General features: G+C 38.0%; 1 protein-coding gene across 4 annotated transcripts in view; it reads left to right on the forward strand.

Annotated features, from left to right (window-relative positions):
• The window catches only part of LOC136836444 (histone-lysine N-methyltransferase 2A-like), a 116,749-nt gene that overhangs the window by 35,945 nt on the left and 64,530 nt on the right, over positions 1-16,274 (forward strand). For all 4 annotated transcript variants that reach the window (XM_067100708.1, XM_067100709.1, XM_067100710.1 and 1 more), the window contains exons 5-8: positions 3-274; positions 813-1,089; positions 1,208-1,384; positions 15,015-15,257. In XM_067100708.1, the coding sequence (XP_066956809.1) occupies positions 3-274; positions 813-1,089; positions 1,208-1,384; positions 15,015-15,257 (969 nt within the window). The remainder of the gene's footprint in view (positions 1-2; positions 275-812; positions 1,090-1,207; positions 1,385-15,014; positions 15,258-16,274) is intronic.

Here is a 16,274-nt window from a genome sequence, read left to right on the forward strand (position 1 = left end):
AGGTTTTGAAAGGTATCCAGCGAGCTGTTTTTCCATCACCTGAAAAAGATGGAAAGCAAGACCTAGATTCATCATCACCTATCATAGAGAGTAAGAAGAAGAGAAAGAGGGAAGTTGTCACAGTTATGCAGAGAGCAGCTAGTGGGAAAATCTTGCAGAAGACTATGTGGTGCAACAAGTGTACTGGCTGTATCACACCCAATTGTCAGAAGTGTGTCAACTGCTTGGACATGAAGAAGTTTGGTGGGCCCGGCACGAAAAAGAAACCATGCATGTATGTTTTGCCTATTGCTTTTCTTAATTTTTTCAGTTGTATTGGTTAATGATCTGCAATTGTCATTGTGTGTAAAATTTGGAAAAATATAACCAGGGACTGAACATTATTAAGGATGAAAAATTTATTTCATAAAGATCTGGAATTGCAAATGCAGTTATATGATTAACCAATTTGGCTAGACACACTAATCTTCAGCACATGAAAGCCCGTAGGTTGCCATTATGTTAGTAATGTAAATTGAATATAGCTCAAGCAAGGTACCGAACTTAAACAATAGATTTTTTTCCTTCACTCCTTTGAAATGCTGAATAATAGTGTTTTCCTTTTTGCCCTTAATTCTTTTATATACTGTATTCTTATGTATTGTCCCTAGTTATCTTTATATACCATGTTATATATTGTTATTTCACTCTTCCATTATGGCTTCTTCCCCTTTTTCTTGGTTCCAAGTGGTTCCTATTTGTGTCATTCTGTGTAACCCATTTGGCTTAAATTGGTCAGTAAGTTTTAATGTCTTTTATATTGGTTTTTATAGCAAGAGGAAATGTTTGAATCCAAGATTGTCAGCCAAATCAGCACAGTCAGCATTGGTTCAGGATAGAAAGTTCAAGAGAACGTTGCCACTTGCTACAACAAATGAACCAGTAGAAGCCAAAGAAAGACCAAGGAGTCCAGCAGTACAAGAGGAAAAGTCTTTGTCAAAGCCTGATGTTGCTGAGGAAAAGGCTGATGTTGATATTAGGGTTTCCATGCATGATAAGTCATCTGTGTTTGTTCCAAGACAGATGACACGTGTTCAGCCTGATCAAAAGGTGGGTCGTGTTGTCTGTTTGTTCAGTTGTTTATTGAATGTATTCTACTTGGAAATTTTGTTTTTTCTTGAATAGTAATCTCATATCTACACATGATGGTTTCCATTTTTTTTCGCAGGATCGGTGTGACATTGCAGCTGGTAAAAAGTTTGTCCCAGGAGCATTAGTGAACATTGACTATTGGCAAGGGTATGATGTTGATGAAATGATGCTCTCAGGTTTTTCTGTCACAACTTCTTCACCTCTTTACCCTCAAACGCTTTGCTTTCGGTGTGGCTCTGCTGGGAGAGAACGGGTGAGTAGTTTTTTGTAGTTTTTGTTATGGTTGCTTTCAGTTTTGTGATTTTTCATAATTTGTTTTGTCTGTGACATAAATATGACAAAAGTCAGACTTCTCAAAGTAGAGGTATAGGTTTCAAAGGTAAAAAATATGCATAACTATATTGTATTTTGTCCTCCACGAAAATAAGCATTTTTGCATACGAATAGTTGTAGCTACATTGAGGCCAGAATTTAAGGATAGTTCATGAAAGGTGTTGTGTTTAAGAGCATGGAGTTTATTTACAAGGAATTTAGCTCAGATGGTAGGAAAATTTTTTGAAATGAGTTACCTCTCCATTATGATAAATGTATTCCTTGCGTGGGCTGCAAGACGATAGTGTGAAAACTAAAAAAATTAATAGGATCGTTAACAGTGTATCATCTATTGACCTATCCATTTTGGGTGCTTCAAGCATTTGCAGTTTTCCTATTAAGTGGTTTTTTTTTTTTTTTTTTTTTTTTTTTTTTTTTCCTTCCCTTCAGTCTGTGAACACTTACTGATTGTTGTTTTAATTTTTCATTGCCGATTGGATTGTTTTCTGGATTTTGGGCTTTTCATGGTTTTTTCATTATTTAGGATTCCATCAAAAGAGGATAAAGAAAAATTCTGTTGAGTGCATAAAGTAAGAGGGTGTAATACCCAGCTTTACTGATCAGTTCATGATGGTCACAAGTTGTGTGTTGAATGTAGGAACAAGGGTTCTTCTTTTAATGATTGCTGTGATTAGTGTATTTATTGGCCAGATGAGGTAATGTTATTTAAAATATAAGATGAGAGAAACAGATAAGAATAGGAAAAGACAGGAAAAAATATTTAAACATTAGCACAGGAAGTGAGGGGAGGAGTGAGTTTCTTATCTTTTCACGATCTGTCAGGAAGTGGCTCTTCTCGCTCTTCTTGTTTTCCTAGTAATCCTTTCCTCCTTCAAAAATTATTTTTTTCTTAAAGCTCCCTGTATTGTTCAGGATATGAGGTATGGCAAATTAGGAGCTGGTGTAGCTAGTCTTAGAGGTACGTTTGAAAAGTTTATGAAGGTAACCTCAACATCTGCTGCTTTACTGGTCCAGTTTAATCATCCTTTTTCAAGTTCCCTCCTTTTGGCAGAGGAGATACCAATGCTCTCCCTCCCTGTTAGCCATACCTTAGCTACACTCTGTGATGCTTCCCTTACTGTTGGAGGTACAGTACAGGGTATCGGGGGATATCCGGGAGTGGAAGTGGCTAGTGCCGAATGATGCGTGCAGCAAAATCAAGCAAAGTTCTTGCATGCTAGGTATGCTAGGTGATGAAAAGTGCACTCACCTGATACCAGATTTCTGTTTCCCCTAGACTTTGCTGGAGGCTGCATACTCCTAGCAATCCCTTTCCGCGGTCTTCCTATGGTTCTTTGCAAGAGGATTTTCTTTCGCAGGCACTTGTCTGGCTCCAGGTACTTGCATCCATTCATCTTCTTGGTCTCCCAGTAGATATGGCTATGCCAGGCTGTCTTCATGCCAGTTGTCATGACATGCAGGAGTTCTTTTTGAGTAGCTGCAATCAGGTGTGTGAACACATTTGTTCTCTTATGTTCTCCATTCTCAGGCATCCTCATCAGTGTTTGACACCTTGTAAAACAGAACAAGTTTCTTGTGCAAACTGCAAAAGTCGGAGCTTGTATCGTTCTTGTTGCGTCTCTGTTGCCATTAACAACATGAGATTTGGGTGCCACATTATACTTAACCATTCTCCACAGGCATCGCATTTCCAGTCTTGTCTCTCTTCTTTGTCACCTGGGGCTGCTGAGCATTTTAGGCATGTTCTTGAACTGCGTTTGATGTTGTGGATGCCACGAGCTGCTTCCCAGTTAGAGGAGCATACAGTATCCATCTTTGATTGCTACTGTTTCAGTAGCAGAACATCGGATTATCTTCCTAATCCATGTTTTTTTGTCTGCTCCTTTGGCAGATTACATTTTACCTTCCACTTCCTTGATGTCAGTGCAGGATGGTGTGAATGTACAGGAAATGTCTGTTTTCTGAGCAGATGATTTTTTGGCTCCAGAAGCCATGGCATAATAATTTTTCTGGTATGAAGCAGGTTTTTGCATCCAAAATTAAATCCTTGTTAGAGAAGATGAAACTTTTTGTCTCAGGGAGCAGGGGCTTCTACTGCTTCCCCAGGATTTCCCTTGAGCCTGACGCTCCTGAAATGGATTCTGATGCTGAAGAAGAGCAGATAGTGTCTTCAGCTTTTCTGAGATGTATTAAGGCCTGTGTTAGCAATTTCCTGATTTGTATGAGGAACTAGCAGTTCAGGGCCCTAGGTCCCTTAGGAATGCTGGTCTGGAGCTAAGTGGATTCCCTTTCATCTAAACTGGTTAAGTCAGCACTGATTAGACAGTGGCTAAATTACTCCTTCAGAAGGTTTCTTTGAGACATTCTTCCTCTTTTCCTCCCCCTATACGAGAAAGAGGAGTGCAGTGTCTTATGAAATGAGGCAATTGCCAGTTTTAACTCTTTCAAGAGACAATTTTTTTCTTGCTGTTGGTCCTGAATAAAGTTAGTGTGTTTTTTTTTTTTTTTTTTTTTTTTTTTTTTTGCTAGCTCGGCTTTCAGTATCAGGAGATAATGTCTCTCGGAAAGGTCTGTAGTAGCCAAAGACTAAGCAAGAGAGATTGTTTCTGCTCTTCCTCAAGAGAAACAACATTTGGGGAACAATTTGGTAGATTTCTGTGCATGCTTTACTAATGCAGTTGTCAAGTATTGGGAGCAATTGTAATTTTTTTTTTCTCGCTCCCTCTGTCTCCTTGGCACACAAGGCCGAAGTTATTGCTCAACAACCAGTGCATTCTTTACTGGACACCTGAGCAGTAGGTATGATAATACAAGAGGTTGAAAAAGAAGAAACCAGATATTTGTTGAGTCACTCTCAGACATTTAGGCATACACAGCTACGGCAGCAGCCACTCCTTCATTTAACACAAAATTCCTTAGGTTCCCTGCCAGACAAATGGGTAACTTGTCAGTGCCCTCAAGTCAACAGTTCAGGCTTCCAGGAAGGACAGTAAGCATCCTAGAAAAAATCCAGCTTCTGATAAGAAGTGATGTATCAACCTCTCAGTAGGAGGGAGGTTGAGCCCTTGTTTATATGGTTTGGTAGGATATGGAGGCAGATCCTTGGAAGTATGAAGGAGAGATACGGAATTCCCTTCCTTTCCCAACCTCCTCTAGTCAGTTTTCCTTTGCAGTTTCCCCTCTTATCTCCACAACAAGGAGATCGATGGGGTTCTACAGTTGCTTTTTTCTGGTACTAAAAGCTTCAGGAGGGTGGAGACTAGTACTGGATGTTTCCAACTGAGTAGTTTCATGACTTCATTCACCAGGAAGTAAGCCAATTCAGTTGTAGTGGCAATTCATCAAGGAGATTGGATGGTGTGAGTGGACATAATGCATTCACACTTTCATGCACCAATTCATCTGAAATCAAGGAAGTATTTGTAATTTGTTTTTCAGGACAAGGTGTACCAGTTTCAGGCGATGAACTTCAGTCTGAGCTCAGCTCCTCAGATTTTTCCTCAGATTTTTACAAGATTCCTATCGCAGTTGGGGAAGTGGGCTCACGTTTGTCATTTGTCATTTGGATGCTTCTGTACCTGGACAATTGGCTGATTCTAGCGTCCAGTTTAGAGGGAATCTTTAAATTTCAAAATCCAATATAATACCAACTAAGAACCTTTTTACCTTGCCATCCAAGAGGGGTGTGTGTGTTGGGACACATGGCATCACTAGAGAAGTTAGTTTGGGTGCCAGGTTGAAAATGAGGCCAATACATCTTTCTCAAGAGGCACTGGAACCGAAAGTTTCAGCCAGACTCCATTAGAATTTAAGTCTCAAGGGAATTGGAGGATCCTCTTGAGATGGTGGAGCCTTCAACCATAGTCTCTTGCAGGGAGTCTCTCTCGAGTTGAAAAGCCCAGACCTCATTATATTCTGATGCATTGCCAGAAGGTAGGCGAGCGGTCACTGCAGACAAGGCATGTGGCAGGGATTTGGTCCTCAGAGGTAAGAGAACTCCATATCAGTAACTTAAAGATGTTGGCTGTACAGAAGGCCCGAAGGCATGGGAGGATCTAGTACGGGGCAAAGAATTAGCTCTCATTTTGGACAATTCGACAACTCTGGCATATATGAGCAATCAAGGAGGCACAAAATCAGAAGCTTTGTTCCTACTTTCAAGCCATATTCTCACTTGGTCAGAGGAAAGGAAATTCCTTCTGTTTCCCCAGTTTGTGCCAGGAAAAATGAACATTGTGGCAGACCAAGTAAGCCGGAAGGACCAGATTCTGCCTTCAAAATGGACTTTGCATCCACAAGTCAAGCTATGGATTACCCTTCCTCCAGACCTGTTTGCCCCCAGGTTCTGCAATCACCCGCCAGTGCACTCTGCTTCGGTTCAGGATCCTCAAGCTTGGGTAGTCAATGCAGTGCATTTAGATTGGTGTTATGCAGACCTCTGTGTTTTTTCCCCCCTTTACTATAGACCTGTGTATGTTTTCCCCCTCTACTATGATACAAAGGTTTCTGGCAAAATTTTGTATGGCTGAGTTCACACTTGACTCAGAGAATGGTTCCCCAGACCTGCCTATGTCAGTAAATCGCCCAAGGCTCCTTCCACCAAGGAAGGATCTTTGCAAACAGCCAGGATTTATGAGACTTCACAAAACCTCCCCATGCATTAGCTGACCACTTGGAGACTTAACCATCTTGCACGAAAGCGGGGGTTTTCGAGGGAATGCATAAGGTCTATCATTAACTCCAGAGGAAGTTGACTATACCTTGTATCAACGGCAGTGGCAGTGTATAGGGCTTGGTGCTCTGCCAAAAGGTTTATCTGTACCCTTACGTCTGTGAATAACATCTTTAAATTTTATCTTTACTTATGCTACAACAGATGTTTTCAGTTCCTGCCAGTAAAGGGTACTGACCTGTGTTAACTTATGTATTGTGGCATACTGGCCTATATATTTCTTCTAACATGTGGCATACTGGCCTATGTATTTCTTCTAACATGAATATCAAGGAAGCCATCCACTCCTTCCAAATTAAGATTCCTGAGTCTTCAGTTGAACCCCTGGGCTGGCATTAGGGTGTGGTGCTTAAGTACTTAAGCATACCCCCCATTTGAACCTTGGAACACATCCTCCCCAAAGAAGTTGACAGTGATGAGACTGTTTTTGTTAACCTTGGTCTCAGCAAACAAAGTTACTGAGCTTCAGGCTTTCCTATGTCCAGTCAGAGATCTCTTGATATTTTTACAAAGGACTAAGGAAATCAGACGAAATGTCAAGAAACTGTTTTGCAGCCCCAGGAAGCTTGACTACCTTTGTCAAAGAATTCCAGGACTTTTTATGTTTTAAGACCCTAGTCAGGGAGGCATACGCAAACTGAGACTTCTTTTCTACCTCTGTTGAAAGTAAAATTTCACAGTGTGTGAGTGGTAGCGATCACTTTGTCTCCTTGCACTATCTGTGAGATGGGGAGATTCAAAATGAATTGTGCAGAGCTCTTTTGCCCCTCATTATGGAAGGGAAACTCCTATCGTGAATGAATTGGGTAGCTGTACTCAAACCTTTTGTATTTACTGTATTTAGGAAATTGTCTCATTTTCGGTAGTATGGAAGCACTTACAGTAATCCTTCAGTTATGTGGATTGCCATTATCCAACACACCTAGACCAGGGATCAAATCTCCAAAGATACAAGATGTTTATATAAATTTCAGAAACTTTGAAAGACCAGTCTCCGATGTTTGGCAATGCTGTGCGACCTCTCAAAAAATTTGGTAACACTGCTTACACAAACAGAGTGAGAAAAGGTTCGGGGGGCGCGGGCCACGGGAGATCATTTCCAAGGAGTGGGGAGTTTGGTGGCTGGGTGCCATGGGAGAGGAGGGCCAGTAAGGCTGTGTAGAGGAGCTTTGAGAAGAGGTTGCTGGAAGGTGGGTGGAGGTGGGGAGCATTTGGAGGCTGTTTTGTGTTGTTTTGCTTTTGATTTTTTTTTATATATATATTTTATGCTATTCCCATTTATGTTTTTACTGTATTTTCTCATTTTTTTATTTTTACAACCCAACAGATAAGCACAATCATTTGCAAAGGGTATGGGGGAGAGAGAGAGAGAGACGCACAATATGTAAACACACACACAGGCATACAATTAAAGCTTCCAAGATGTTATGAGGTGAAATGAAAAATCATTAATTCCAATAAAACAGAAAATGATTAACTACTTTTTAGTAGGGTTCTTAAAATAAATTTGCTTTGAACAGTTATCGAGAAATGCCATATGTACTAAAGCGGTTAAACACAGGCTGTTGTAATGTTATACATCAACAGTTTGTGTATTAGAAACCGAACGAATTTCATTTTCGATATAGTAGGCTAGGCATTCAAACAAGATTACCAGACTTAAGGATATGTAACAATTCATAAAGATCTCTTATAATTAACACCACTTAAACCAAAGAACTGACGTAAACAACATTGAATAGGATGTAAACAAACGGGTTGGGAAACAGTTGTTTTGCAATTTTGAGGGATTTTACTTTAAAAAAAATGGTAGTTTACCATTGTATAACTGTTGTACATTTATGCATGAAAATAAAAATAGTAATTCCAGTAATACATTAATTTCCTATAGCAACTAAAAAATTATTCTAGTTCTTTCACTATTAGGCTCAATCTTCTGATTCTGAAAACAAACATTAGTCATTGCAAATGGCATCGATAGGTTTTCTTATAGTTATCACAGTGATGATATAAAATGATAATAACACAGTATAAGTGGATTCTGTAAGTAAAATATCAATTTCATTACTGTTACCTCTATTTTAAATACCCTATTTGACTTGTGCAAATGGATACTGTGACTGTATCACCAAGCCTAGGTCAGTAGTTCACACACACACACACACACACACACACACACACACACACACACACACACACACACACACACACACACACACACACACACACACACACACACACACACACACACACACACACACACACACACACACACACACACACACACACACACACACACACACACACACAGGTGATATCTTGTATATGGCAGTACAATATTGTAACAACTAATAAGAAAGTTGCTGTATAAAAATACAATACTGGTCACAAAATCATTGTAGGTGTGGGTAAACACAGGTAGGCTACTTTCTGAATTGTTGTGTATGAGAAAGAGAAAAAGAAGGGGTTGTATTATATTTTCAAAGTATTTATGCAGTATATTTTGTTACAAATACGTGGGAAAGAAGGTAGATAATTGCCTTTTGCATATGAATTTTCATGGACATGATCATGTGAGGCATAGTAATAGCCATACAGTTTGAACGAATTTTGCGGGAAAATTTATCATATCACTTCAGTGGGCCATAAATGACATATGGCAACACTTACAACAACTCTATTAGCTCAGTACAGGATAGAGGTGGATCAGTGTGACTTGAGATTTCATTGGGAATGTACTGCGCCTCCCTATCCCAGCATGTCTTTTTGTTTATTTGCTCATAAATATGTGTAGGGATTGCTGCTGGTTACAGTTCGTATCTTTTAATGATAGTATATCGGGTATAATTGTAATTTTGCAAAGTAAATTTAAAGGAATATTAGAAAAAACATGTATACCTCACAAAAAGATACTGCATCTCCCCATCTCAGTAAATCTCATAAATATTATAATAAATATACTCAGAATATGTTACTGATTTTAGTTCTTATCTGTTACGATACTGTGTGAGCTGTAATTATAATTTTACAAAATAAAATTAAAAAAAGATTATTAGAAAAAACATGTATGACTTGGTAAAATTAGCATATTTTTAAAAGTGTCATGGAAAAGAGCCCCCTGCACAGGGTTGGAAATATTCACTTTCAACTTCCTGCAGAGGGTACAGAAAATTTTTTTTTAATTTTTTCTTTCACACTGTGCATTTTGCATATCTTCCTCTTTCTATTGATGTGTATTTTTCTGAAATTGGCCAACCTTAAAGTTTGACAGGTCTATATTTTAGCCCAGCCTGTAATGGTTAAAGTGTGAGTGTTTACAATTATGTAGTATTGACAAGGTTAGGTGAGGAAGGTTACGGAATGGATCTTGAACATCCCTAGATTTTTTTTACCCGCCCTTGTCTGGATTTCGCCATTATCCGATGGGCCCTTGCCTCCATTAATCAAGACAATTGAATGATTACTTGTATGATGAATTAGGTAAAGGCCTTCATTCTTTTACCACTGTTGCTCTGCTGGCCTAGGCACAAGGCCTTTTGTCCCTTTCTTTAGAGTGAGCATGGTATCCCTATCAAGGAACCTCTAGCATCATTCAAAGGTCTTGCTGCCTAATGAATTAGTCCTTGCTTGGCAGCAGTACGGCAGGTGAATTCTAATCATTAGGTAAGTAGAGATTTATTCCAGGTGGAATTTTAGGGTTTCCTTTTTGGTCGCGGGGTTTGTTGGGGGCGGCCGTTGATTTTGTCTTCACCTTTTCACACCTTAGTTCAGTGAGGGAATCAGCTATCATAATAGAGAGGTGAGATTCTTTTCAAAAAATTAATTTTTTATAGTTTATTTTTTAAATAATTCCTCTCGTATTATGTATCACTTATGTATCATTTCCCCACTCATTTGGATGGAGAAAAAATGAATGGAAAACTAGATGCTCGAACCACCCGAAAGGGATGGGTCAGTAGATGGTTCAGACTAAATGATCCTATTAATTTTTTAGTTTTCACACTATCGTCCTCCCGCTGATGCAGGGAATACAGCTATCATAGTAGAGAGGTAAGTATTTAAAAAAGTAGATTTTATAAAAATTTCTATTTTGTAAATAGTGCAGACACTTTTGTCGATGAATGAGGGCTTTAGCCACATCACAGAAGTGTGCTTAAAAAATATAAGTATGACATTATGAAACAATTTAGAGATGCATATGGATATACAATAAAATTTTTTTTATCAAGAATATTACTTTGGTCTTCTGATGTAATCTTCCTAAGTCCAGTCATAGTGCTGCTGTATTTTTAAAAATTTATTTTATACAAGTTTTATTTTAATTGTATTTACAGCCTTCTTAAACAGGTTGAAAATAGTGTTATTACAATCCCATTAGTCATGAATATGAATGTCCCCAGACTATTGAAGATAAGTAGTAGTGTGACACATGCCACCTTGACCTTCAGGTAGCCATCAGCCACCTACTTGATTTGATCTTGAGTCTGAACCACTTTAAATGTCACAGTGCAAGTCTCAGTAGCAGAGTTACTTAGGATGTCCTTGGTGCAGTTTTACAATTTTCAGAGGTACAGACATCACTGTACTTACAAACATTCAACTTAAAAATAAAGATACAAACAAACAGGATTGCAAATTAAAAATGTGTTCAGAGTGCTCCCCTTTGCCACCCATAAATGTAAATTTTGGTTTGCTTGCCTAATATTCTGTACATACAGCACTGTATGTACAGTGTCTTGTGTTTTAGGATGAATAAACATACAGTACTGTATTGATTTTATATCATACTGGACTTAGATGGGCATTAAGAGTACAATAATCAACTTACAAACAATTCAACATATAAACAGCCATCAGGAACATAACTCGTTTGTAAGTAGGGTAGTGTCTGTATTTTCTTATTCTTTACCCAGTGGATCATTCTTTTCCAGCTTTTTTTCACTCTTCAAATCGTGGTTTCTACATTGAGCATTTGTCTGTTGTTATTGTCTGCGTAGGATTACTGGTTTTGTGGTGAGGCTAGTCCCAACTTATTTCACATTTTCCTAGGAATAACATATTTTTCTAATCATTATTGTCGTTAATGTTTGGTGAATTTTATTTATCTTTGCTTTTTTTAGATTTAGGTGTAATTTTATAATTCTGAGTGGTGAGCACAAAGATTAGGTCTGTTGATTTGTGTTCTCCCTTGGCAGGCCTTTTTTTTTTTTTTTTTTTTTTTTTTTTTTTTTTTTTTTTTTATAAGCATATTGATCATGTGTGTTTCCTGCCCATAATTTAATTAATCCTGATATTTTGATGATGAATTTTTTTATCACCATTTATGATGTGGATATGTTGTTTTTCGTGTACACCAACAGCCATGTTACTATTGTTTAAAGTATTTTTCCCACTTTTGTGTATCCATTTGTCTCTGTAAATATTTAATGGATTGCAAAATAAGCCCTGCTGTGCTTTTAATGTTGACCCTCAAGAAAGACGTTTATGTTGTGCCAAAGTCAGGTGTGCTCTCTCAACATATAAGTCTTGATTGATCTGTTCAGAGTCACACTTCTTCAGTAGGAAAACTTACAAGAAGAGGCAAGCTTGATATGTTCATCTGCTTTGTCTTGTTTTGAGTCAACAGCTTCAGTCTCCAGGTTAGCAGTGGGGTTTTCATTTTACTTTGAACTCTGAAGGGTTGTTTGCATGCTGGCAATGTTGCTTTTGACCACCCAAGTGTAGCCCTGAGATACCAGCCATCCTGGCTGCTCAGCATCTGACTATCTTGCTTCATGTGCCACCTGACCAGCTGATGTTCACATTGATGAGGAAAAAATTTCCTGTCTAGAGACTATATGCATTGATGCAAGACTTAGTGAAGCAGTTGTATTTGTTGTGTTGGAGTGAAGCAGTTGTATTTGTTGTGTTGGTGGAGAACTTGAAGCAGCAAAAGTTGAATCACTTACAACAACCCAACCGTTGCTGCTGTGCCATCTTCACAGATCAGGCTTGAAGGTATCCCTCACCTGGGACCCACTGGTTTTGTTGCTGAGGAAGAAATATTTTCTGCTTGGAGATTTTGTTTACTTTCCAGCAAGGCTCGTATTGTTTGCTTTAAGTCGGGACTTACTGCAGCAACAGTTCAATCAAGCCAAATATCACTGCTATCTAACCCTCCACAGCCTAGACTTGAAGATACCCATCTCTTGAGATTATCTTATCTTTGCTCATCTTCTCATTATGATACAAGCAGAGATTAAGGGTGAACTACTACAAAGAATCTTAAAGAAAGGATGTGCTTTTCTTGAAACGTCTTCTGTGGTGGCATCTACAAAGGAGGAGTGTTAGTCATGCTGCCAGGGACTGTCAGGACTGTGACCACTCTAGTAAGCTTTCCTATTCTAGCCATGTTGTGACTGCAGTTAGGACCACACCCTTTGTCAGAGTAACCATGAATATGGCAAGGGTAATGGTTGCAGTCATAGGGACCAGAGGGATGAGTAAGTAGAGCTACTATTCCTATCAAGTCATTTAATACTACCAGCTGTAGTTAGCTAGAAGACCAAGAACATAACAGTGACATAGGAAGGAGGCTGGATGCAAGAACCCTCCCTAAGATGCTCTAGCTCTAGAAGTTGTCAGCTACTGTAGATTGAGCTTATTGTCCACAGAAAGGTCACTTAATGACCATCTGTAAACATAGGACATGATCAAGAGTACTTTTTACACTTTTGCCCCAGAAGATGCATTACAGAAAACCATCCGACTAGATTTCACACAGGAAATGGAGCTGTGACCTAGAGGAGACGTAAGACAACCAGTGGAATCTATAGGGAAGAGAACTTGTTTTGGCTGATGAGATCTGGCATATTTCCTTAATCATTGTCATTCAGTAGTCTCTCTTAAGCAACTTTGGAAAAGTATCACAGGTATCCACATGAAGACTCAAAGTCATCAGAGATCCGTCTTTTTCATTGTCATAAGCCCTATGTGGCTGAAAGTGTCCCAACACTGGGCTTGACAGCCTATATTTCATAAATCAATCATCAGCCCAGATTGCCAATCTGCTGATGCTGCTAACTTATGCCTTCTTGGGCTTATGATGACAGTATCATCGCAGCCACCAAAATCATCTCTGCCTATGATGTCTGCTACACAGGAGTCTTTTTCTTCTTACTCCCCTTGTCTCCTTTAGCCTATGAGTAACTGATATTAACCATGAATTTTTTGTGGTTAAATTTGCAAAAAAAAAAAAAAAATTATTTATTTAAAAGCTCAATCCACCCCTCAACCCCATTACTGTGCGAATGTCAAATTCTTTGTGAAAAGATTAGAGAGAGAGCGAACGTGCACCATATGTGTGGGTCTGTGTGCTGTCTATTGCATCAGTGTTTATGTGCTTGTCATCTGATGCATCAGTGAAAAAATTTAAGTACTTGTACTACTATAGGATTTAGGTGAGAACAGGGTAATGTTCAGTTTGATATATTAGGAATTTATAATAAAACCAAAAAAGTGGTAATTGTAATTGGTGCAAATGACAAATCATGATACTTGCATGGCATATGAAAAGGTTTATCTCATGCAGTTGGCAGCTCTTTGGTCCCAAGGGTGCCAGTTATGATGGATTTTACACTATATCAGAGCTGATTTCCCCTGTTCTTTTTTTTTTGTGTACAGTAAACTACATGCACATATTTACAGTATGCTGAAAAAGTTATTAATGGTGCAAAGGTGACACTGAAATTATATCTAAAGATAGTTTTTACAAATCCACTACCAGTATGGTATGCTTGAAGTATTGCCAAGATGCAGTTCCTCACTCATCGACCTAGTAGTAGGAACAGAACCTGGTTGTTAGGTGTGATGGATTTGTATAACTAAATTTATTAAACTATTAAAAGCCAAGAGGGGAAGCCATTATGTAGCAGTTTTTTAATAAAAATAGGTTAAATGTAATGTTTCATACCTTACAACAGTACTGTATCTGCTGAATTGAGAAATTATTTCAAAGTTCATGTTCTACCATATATATAGATGAAAATCATACCAAAGGAAAGTAACAGGCAGAAGTTAATACCAAATATTAACACTTATTCTTGAAATTATGACTGGAAGTTCAGTACCTAGCACTTTCAAGTTTATTCATACATTGACAATGCATGAGAAAACATTCAAATTTTTCAGGATAAAGTTAAGTGATTAAATCTTTTTATGATCATTATAAAATTTTCTGAATAATTTACTGATGTAGAAAAGTACTTGCATTCAAAAAATTAATTCTTATCAGAGGTGCATGACTAAAATTTAATAAAACTCAAACTATTTAAATTATCTGCTAAAGTCAAGTATGAAACAAAGAATAAGTGTTTGGGTTGTATTTATGTAAAATTGCCTCTTTTTGTAAGTAATTACTTGAACATCGAGCTCAATTTTAAATTAATTGTTCCTTGTAAAATATATGTCAGTCATATAGGAATTGCCCACCTACCACCCCCATGCTCGCATTGGGTCACATACTTGACATGAAAAATTTCTGTTGATAATTACTACCCCTTATGCTTGGGCATAGTGTACATGCATGAAGATTTGCACTTATTGTAACTGTCTACAAGACATTAGAATTCACATCTGGGAATAATTGGGCCACAAATTAGACCTCTGTATGATTGATGGAATTGTATGAAAAATGTTTTGCAAAATATTGTCATTGAATTTTGCATTTTCTGTATTTAATTTGACAGTTGATTTAAAATTATAAGTTCAAAGATTGCAATGCTGTGTAGGTGAATAAATTTTAAGTTCCATCAGACTAAATAATCTTATTACTCTGCAGCTCATTTTCTGCATATGGTGCTGTGAGGGAGTCCATCCATTTTGCATGGAAGATGGTGAGGGTCCTGAGTCAGATACCGAGGAAATATTATGGATATGCCGACGTTGTGCTGTCTGTCACGTATGTGGTGCACCAGGGGCTGATTCCCTCTTGAGGTGCTCAGACTGCCGTAACTATTACCACATGGAGTGCCTTGGACCCTCTGCACATAGCACCTGTCAGCCATCTCCAGACCGTCCATGGGTAAGTGTGTCATTTTTTATGGTTGCCTTGTATTGCTCTCCGACACCTGTTTCTATTGCTGTTTTTTAGTTTTTTGGTGTTGCGTCAAATTGCCTTGTAGTTTGTTTGATCTGCACCGAACATTAAAGATTATTTCCATGCAGATTTGCAAGTGGTTTTGTGTTTGGAAATGTCAGAGAAATAGCTTTTTGCAAGTTTCTTTTAGTGTTCGTATCTTATTCATTCGAAATATCACTAAAGTTCATTTCTAGCAGACTTTTATTGACATTTCTAGCAGACTTTAATCGACATATTGCTCATTTGAGGTAGCCTTATAACTTAGATTGGTAGTGGGTATTTGCAATAAAAAAAGATTCAAATGCACAGTATTGTAGGTATTAAGGAAGGCATTGTTAAATAATAATGCACTTAATTTATTGTATGTAGGAGTGTTTATCTCGTAGTGCATAGGGTTATGTACATGTAAGAGCTGCCATTATGTGATTCTATCAGTTTAATGTGAAGATTTGGGCAAATTGGCATTTAGATTTTTTTTATATTAAGTAAATAGATGATAGAACAAAAGAAGAGAAAAGGTAAAGACAGTAAACTACCGAAGTAAAAATTTATGCAGAATAAAAGGCATCAGGAAAATTTTAAAGCTAGTAAAATCAATAAAAACCCTCTCAAATACATGCAGACCTGAACTTGGGAGTGACATATGATTTTAGGCATTATTCACCCTCACAACTACACTTTTCCCAGTGTGTAGAGAAGAGGGAAGAAAAGTGAAAAATACCTAGACATCAGAGCTTGGAAAAACTAGTGTCTAAGGTAGAATAATACATGGAATATGTAGGAAAGTTCTTAAGTAACAAATTGGGAATACACCAAGTAACAGAAAACTGGGACGCAAGAGAATAGACTAATAGTAAATCCTGTAGGGTCTTAGGTAATCGTTGGTAAATCCAGTGTGAAGCAGTTCTACAAAACTAATTGAACATAAATTTCTGTCCTTTCTTGCAGACATTAGTAAAT

This window comes from Macrobrachium rosenbergii, chromosome 56 (genome assembly GCF_040412425.1).
Source record: "Macrobrachium rosenbergii isolate ZJJX-2024 chromosome 56, ASM4041242v1, whole genome shotgun sequence".
NCBI lineage: Eukaryota > Metazoa > Arthropoda > Malacostraca > Decapoda > Palaemonidae > Macrobrachium > Macrobrachium rosenbergii.